Raw genomic sequence first — 7,813 nt, 5'->3', positions numbered from 1 at the left:
CTTGCCGGAGATTCGATCGTCGGTATCTCTATACCTAGTTCAATCTCATTACTGGCAAGTATTTACTCGTTCTGTAATACATCATCCCATGACTAACTTATTATTTATTTGCTTGCAAGGCTTATTATGATGTGTATTACCGAGAGGGCCCAGAGATACCTCTCCAATACTCGGACTGACAAATCCTAATCTCGATTGATGCCAACCCAAGAAAACACCTTCAGAGATACCTGTAGAGCATCTTTATAATCATCTAGTTACATTGTGAAGTTTGATAGAACATAAGGCATTCCTCCGGTATCCGGGAGTTGCAGAATCTCATAATCGAAGGAATATGTTGATATGTCCATTTTGCATCATGTTTTCCTACTGTTATTTATGATGTTTTTATCCATAATAATGCTTTTTGGAGTAATTCTAATGCCTTTTCTCTCATAATATGCAAGGTATACACAAAGAGGGAGAATTCTGGCAGCTGGAAATCTGGACCTGGAAAAACTACGTTAGGCTACCTATTCTGCACAACTCCAAACAAGTTGAAACTTCACAAAGAATTTTTTTATGGAATATATGAAGAATATGGGAGAAAATAAGTACCAGAGGGGCCCCACCAGGTGGGCACAACCCACCTGGGCGCGCCAGGGAGCCCAGGCGCGCCCTGGTGGGTTGTGCTCACCCAGGCCCACCTCTGGTGCCCATCTTATGGTATATAAGTCATTTTGCCCTAGAAAAAAAATAAGGAGAGGACTTTCGGGATGGAGCGCCGCCGTCTCGAGGTGGAACTTGGGTAGGAGCACTTTTGCCCTCCGGCGGAGCGATTCGGCCGGGGTACTTCCCTCCCAGAGGGGGAAATCATCGTCCTCATCATCACCAACAACTCTCCCATCTTGGGGAGGGAAATCTCCATCAACATCTTCAGAATCACCATCTCATCTCAAACCCTAGTTCATCTCTTGTGTTCAATCTTGTTACCGGAACTATAGATTGGTGCTTGTGGGTGACTAGTAGTGTTGATTGCATCTTGTAGTTAATTAGTATATGGTTTATTTGGTAAAATATTATATGTTCAGATCCAATATGCTATTTAATACCCCTCTGATATTGAGCATGATTATCATTTGTGAGTAGTTACCTTTGTTCTTGAGGCCACTAGAGAAATCATGTTGCAAGTAATCATGTGAACTTGATATGTGTTCGATATTTTGATAGTATGTATGTTGTGATTCGCTTGGTGGTGTCATGTGAATGTCGACTACATGACAGTTCACCATATTTGGTCCTAAGAGAATGCATTATGGAGTAGCAATTAGATGATGGGTTGCGAGAGTGACAGAAGCTTAAACCCCAGTTTATGCGCTATTCCGTAAGGGACCGATTGGATCCAAAAGTTTAATGCTATGGTTAGAATTTATTCTTAATACTTTTCTCGTAGTTGTGGATGCTTGCAGGAGGGTTAATTATAAGTAGGAGGTTTGTTCAAGTAAGAACATCACCTAAGTACCGGTCCCCCGACATATCAAATTATCAAAGTACCGAACATGAATCAAACCAACATGGTGAAAGTGGCTAGATAAAAATCCCGTGTGCCCTCAAGAACGCTTTGCCTATTATAAGAGACCATTTTGGCCTGTCCTTTGCCTCAAAAGGATTGGGCTACCTTGCTGCACTTTTGTTACTATTATCATTACTTGCTCGTTACAAAATACCTTGCTAACAAACTACTCTGTTACTTACAATTTCAGCACTTGCAGATTACCTTGCTGAAAACCACTTGTTATTTCCTTCTGCTCCTCGTTTAGTTCGACACTCTTGCTTATCGAAAAGAGCTACAATTAATCCCCTATACTTGTGGGTCATCAAGGATATTTTCTGTCGTTGTTGCCGGGGAGTGAAGCGCCTTTGGTAAGTGGAATTTGGTAAGGAAACATTTATCTAGTGTGCTGAAATTTATCGTCACTTGTTACTATGGAAAACAATCCTTTGAGGGGTTTGTTTGGGGTATCTTCACCTCGACCGGAACCACAATTAGCTACCTCTCAATCTACTGCACCTACTAAAAATATTGAATATTAAATTCCTTCGGGTATGATAGAATAACTTGTCGGGGGTTGGGTGCGAGATATGCCAATGGATGGCTTATCATGGTGGGAGCGAGTAGAACGTCGCCGGTGCCCGGAAGCGGGATGAGGTGTAGACACGAACGCCGGCGTACTTTACCCAGGTCTAGGGCTCTCCTAGGAGATAAGACCCCTAGTCCTGCTCTGCGGGGTCTCCGCATGATCACTAAGGCGCAAGTGAGTACAATGGTGGTCTTTGAGCGGTATGCTGGAGGTAGGAGAAGGCAAGGCTAGCTCCCTCCTTCCTCTATGGGCTGGTCTAGTTCTAACAGGTTGGGAACCCTTTGCATGGTTGCCCTGGGGGGTTTATACAGGCCTACCCCCTAGGGGTACAATGGTAATCCGGCCGGGCATAGGGCCCGACCGTCAGGCTCTTCGGCCCCGGCTTCTCCGCCGACTGCTAGGGCCCGCCGCCTGGTGGGCCCTGCCAACTGGTTGGGTAAGGGGCCGAAAGGCCGCCCCTGCCGCTCTCAGGTCTTGTTGGCTGCTGATCGCTGTAGCCGTGACTCTAATGACGCAGGCTTGGTCAGGGGATCGTGGCTACAACTCCGCCGCCTGGCGGGCGATTACTGTAGCCGCTCTGCGTCTCGTCTGGTTAATGGCGCGTGGGACCCTAGGAAGGGGCGGGCCGACTGCTGGGGGCCGACCTCCCTCGGGTCCGACTGGTGGGGCTCTAGCCATCTTCCGGGCTCTCGCTGATTGGTGGGGCCCGTCGTCCTTGGGTCGTACCGACAGGCCATCGTGGGAGCAGGGCCCCACCTGCTTGTGGTGATGTCAGGAGTGGCGTGGCGGCAGTGCCGCGCCGGGCGGAGATCTTCGCCGGTACGGTGCACTATGGCCACACCCATCCCTAGATCGGGGGGGGGGGGAGGAATGGTCTGTACTATAGCCACTCCTTGTCTTGTCTTTCTTGATGAGGGCGCGGGTTTTGTTGGTGCCATGAGCCGACTGATAGGGGCCGGCTTCTCTAGAAGCCACCAACTAGGAGTCGGCGGGTCTTGAAGTCGGTCTCTGGAACTCGGCCGTCTATGGGCAGCCGGCTATTCCTTCAGCTGGCCACCAGAAGGCGGCACTTCATCTTGGTGCCTTGAGGGGCGCAGCCAGCCCCGATGTCTTGAAAGGTTCTGGGCCTTGGGTTAGCCTACCCGTGGCCCATTACTCCGACAGTAGTCCCCGAAGCTGGTGAGGTACCGTGGCTGAGCAGCCGAGGAGCCTCAGCAGTTTTCTTCTCCGAGTGCCTGAGGTGGGGCTTCGTCTGACTTCTGCCGGGCCGACTGGCGGGAGTCAGCCGCGCCCAGTCTGACTTGTCCAAACTTCGAACGCGTCGGCGGGAACCAAGTGGCGTGCTAGCTAAGCCTCCAGGCCACCGCCCGTTGTGGTCATGTCACATGGCGCCGAGTGGTCGGGCTAGTCTGCTAACCCACGTCCGCGATGGGACACGCCTGCGGGCGGGGCCCGCCACTACCACGCCTCGGCGCGCGAGCGGATCCGCTGCGGCCGAGGTGGGCGGTTGGGGTTCCCGCGGAGTTACTGCACGCAGTATCTTGCGTGATAAACGTGGGGGCGTGGGGTCGTGGGCGCAATAAATCCCACGACCGCCCCCTCGGCTTTGCAGCCCGTAGGCCTATAAGTAGGGGGAGGAGGGGGGAGCGGCGGAGCACGCGCGACCTCCTCCCTAATCTTTCCTCCTTCTTCCTCTCGCCGAAGCGCCCCCAAGCCACGTTGAGCGCCGCGGTGGTTCGTCTCTGATGAGCTCATCTTCCAACCCCACGCCCCCCATGGCGCGCTCCGGAGCATGGGATGGCTCCGAGGTTCATGATGACCACATCGACTTCCTCCGCCAGACGCGGCGGCTCCCCAGCGAGGACCACGTGAGGGTCCGCCTCGCGCCGAGGAGGAAAATTTCGCCGGCGCCGGAGGAGGGCGAGAGGGTCGTCTTCCGCTCACACTGCCTGCGCGGCCTCGGCCTGCCGACGAGAAGCTTCTTTCGGTCTCCAGCCGCACCACCTCACCCCGAACACGGTGGTGCTGCTGTCCGCCTTCGTCACCTTGTGCGAAGGCTTCCTGAGCGTCCTCCCCACCATCGAGCTCTGGGGGGTGTTCTCCTACATCAAGCTCGGCACCCTCGTTGCGGGCGTGCCAACTCAATGCGGCGCGTTCATCGCGGTGCGGAGGCCGGCAGCCGAAAATCCGTTTCCTGCCATCCCGCTGATCAAGTCGGTGAAGATGTGGCAGCAGTCGTATTTCTACGTGAAGAGCGTCTTCGCGGAAGGCGACTAGGTCAACTTGCTGGCTTACGAAGCCGGCCCACCGGCTGGGAGGCGGCCCAACTGGTCGTACCGGGCCAAGACGCTGTCGCCCTCCGGAACCGCCGCTATCGCGTGGCTACGAGTGCTGACACAGTCGGAGGGCCTGACCGGGCCCGACTTGCTATCCGCCTTCGTGGCGCGCCGAGTGCTCCCGCTCCAGAGCCGCCCTCACATGATCTGCCAGATGAGCGGACATCGGGACCCGAGTCGGCTATGCACTAAAGAGATGCCTCACGCAGAGGTAGCTCACATGGTGAACTACCTTGCGAACTGCGAGCTCACGGATGAGTGGCGGTTTGGCGGAGAGCGACATCGACGACCCCGATCTGGGGGCTGCGGCCTTGGAGGACGACGCCGAGGGAGGAGGCGGCGAAGCAGGCGGCCCGAGGCTCGGAGGCAGCCTCGAGGACTGGCCTAATGATGACATGGAGGAAGTCGCCCCGCGCCACTAGCCAGGAGCCGGCCAGCTGGGCGCGAGCTCGTCTGCCGCGCTGGATGCCCAAGGCGGCGCAAAGAAGCGCAGGGCCGCGCCGAGCTTGTTCGGCAGCCGACCAAAGAAGCCCAAGGGCTCGGCCACGGCGACCAAGCGGGATGAAGCGGCCGCAAAGGCCATCCGCTTCCGCAAGGAGGTGAAGAAGCCGCAACTGGTTTCCGCGTAAGCACCACCTTTATCATGTACCTTCATTTTTTCCTTGTTGACTCTGTCTGAGTTTCTTCACCTCGTTTCCCTTGATCTAGGGCTCCGCTCTCCCTTGAGAAATCGGCCGCAGCCTCCATCGTGGGGTCGGCGGAGACTTCCACCACCACTCGGTGGATCGATTCGGCCATCGACCTCTGGGAGGCGAGGGAGCGGAACGCGCGAGAAGTGCGTGAAGAGCAGGAAGCCACCCGCCTGGAGAAGGCGGAGGCCGCCGCCCTGAAGATACTGGCAGAGGCCGAGGCCGCCAACGCGGCGAAGAAGCAGGCTAAAGAAGCCGCGCACCGCCAGTCGGTGATTTTCATCACTCCCCTGAACTCCGCGCCGCCACCTCCGGAGTTCGTGGCGCAGACTGGGGAGGCCGGCGACGAGCACCCGGTCATGGAGAGGGAAGGCGGCGACGTCGCTATGCTGGACGTGATTGTGCCTCCACCGCTGCCGTCCGGGAGCGCGCAAGGCGAGCAGCCGGCGGACCCGCCGGTGCCGCCAACTGCAAACGAGGTGGCGGCGGGCCTGACTCTTGAGGTCGGCACACCGACGTGTCGCCGACTTGTGAAGGCGGCCTCGGCGCCACGCTCGTTGGAGACTGGCGCCGCGAGCTCCTCGATCCCGGACACCGAGGCGGCCAGCGCTGTGCCCACTGGGTGGGTGCGGGTCGGCGGGACAGGCCCTCTGAACAAGGCGATGCTGGATGTTCAAACCAAACTCAGCGCCGAAGCCGACGCCATCAAGAACTACAACAAGGCGTATCTGGCATCGCAAGAGGCCATCCGGGTATGCTTCTTGCTTTTTCATTTTTAACTCTTGTATTGCTTCGTGGGGGCGCGTCAGCGCACCCACTGGGTGTAGTCCCCAAGTTCCGGGTCGGCTGCTGAGCAGGCGGCTCGGAACTTTAATTAGCAGGCTGTAAGTGCTGATATCCTTGCTGCAGGATTATCATAACCTTCATGCTGCCGCCTACAACCCCAAGGTCCTGGAGTTGGATCAACGTGCTGCCGACTTGTCGGAGAGCCGGAGTAAGTCTTCTTCCCTTTCCGCAGGGTGCGCTGGCGCACCCACGGGCTGTAGTCCCAGAGATTCTGGCCGACTGCTGAGTAGTCGGGCCGGATCTCCCCGGCGACTATTCTTCTTTCTGTTGATGACTCCTTTCTCCATGGGGGCGCGCTGGCGCACCCGCGGGCTGTAGTCCCCGAGATTCTGGCCGACTGCTGAGCAGTCGGGCCGGATCTCCCCGGCGACTATTCTTCTTTGTTGGCAACTGACACCTTCCTTTCTTCTTTTCTTCCGCAGAGGCCAATGCCACCTTGCAGCAGCAGCTGGGCGAAGACAACATTGCGCTGCGTGCTAAGGAGGAGGAGCGCAACAAGCTGGCTGAAGAGCGTGACCGGCTTGTCGCACAACTGGCGGAACAAAAGGAGCTCCTCAAGAAGGCCCAGAAGGAGACGGAGGACAAGGAGACCAGCCTCCTCCTTGCTGAGTTTGCGATCGAACGTTCCGCCTGGACCGACAAGGAGGCGATGCTGACTTCTGGCTTTCACGAGATCGAGGACATGGTCGATGGTGAGCTTCCCTCTTTTTCCTTCTTTGAGTTGCCGGCTGTTAGTTGAGCTGGCTTCTCGTCTTTACCTTTGGCTCTTTGCTTTCTGTCTTGGCAGACTTCTTCCCTGGTCACTCGGACACCGCCAACCAGGCCATTGAAGCTTATCGCGAAGGATGGAGGGCGGACGGTGCGCAGATCGCCGCCGATGCCCCCCGAACCCTTAACGAGCAGATCCTGAGCATCGAGGCCCGTCTTCGGCCGGCTCACCGGATGCTGCGCCAGCTTCAGCATGTCGGTGCCCAGGCGATCGCCGCCCTATGGCCTGACATGCCGGCACCGCGCACTCCCGGTCGGACTGCCGACTGGCTGGAGGTGGCGGCCGACCGTCTTGAGGCCTGGAAGGGCTCCTCGGCCCGGGCTGGAGCGCGCCGGGCCTTGGAGTTCGTCAAGGCATGGTACCCTGGGCCGAGTCTAGCCCAGCTAGCCACATTCCGGCTGGAGGCTCAAGAGGAATTGGTGGTCGTGGAAGATGACCTCGTCAAGCGCGCGGTGTCAATCACTGAATACACCGACACCAGCACCTTCGTCCCGGAGCGGGTTGAGAATGGCACCGAGGCACCGCCGAAATGGTTCGGGCTGAACCCGGAAGACGGTGAGGACTCGGCGGAGGTGATCGACTCCAGCGGCGAGGAAGAAGGCGAGGCGGAGGAGGAAGGCGAAGAGGAGGCACCAGAGGTCGGAGCGGATGGCCAGCCCCAGCTCGACCGCGCCTCCAGCAACGAGCCACGCCCAACCGAGCCGGCTACCGCTGGAGGCGACCAAGCGGAGACTGACCAGCCGGCTGCCCTACCAACTGGCACCGCCGATTCCTCCGACCCACCGAACCCGTCTGCCGCTTCCTAGGCCGCCAGTTTATCTTTTGCTTTATCTGTCTATGAGTCTCAACGAACTTGTTAATTTTGCACAATTCCACCCACGGGGTGTATCTTAAACTTGTGTTTTGAAGATCGGCCAAGGGCCTTTGTTATGTAAATATTTTTCCGAGTTCTATCTTTTCTTGCTTGCTGCTCTTTGGCCTTTTCCTTTGCCGCCTTCCCTTGTTTGCCGTCTTGCCAGCCGAACAGCCGCTCTGCGGACTGTGGCTGGGTCA

General features: G+C 57.0%; 1 protein-coding gene across 1 annotated transcript; it reads left to right on the top strand.

The window, feature by feature from the left end:
• Positions 1-6,526: 6,526 nt before the first annotated feature.
• Positions 6,527-7,566, top strand: LOC147959260 (uncharacterized). The gene is made up of 2 exons (XM_087534771.1): positions 6,527-6,683; positions 6,779-7,566. Exons 1-2 carry the CDS (start codon positions 6,641-6,643, stop codon positions 7,564-7,566), a joined length of 831 nt encoding a protein of 276 aa, XP_087390897.1. The 5' UTR covers positions 6,527-6,640.
• Positions 7,567-7,813: the final 247 nt, after the last annotated feature.

Source organism: Triticum urartu, chromosome 7A, assembly GCF_056163025.1.
Source record: "Triticum urartu cultivar PI428250 chromosome 7A, HENAU_Tu73, whole genome shotgun sequence".
Taxonomy (NCBI): domain Eukaryota; kingdom Viridiplantae; phylum Streptophyta; class Magnoliopsida; order Poales; family Poaceae; genus Triticum; species Triticum urartu.
This window is presented reverse-complemented; position numbering and strand designations above follow the sequence as displayed.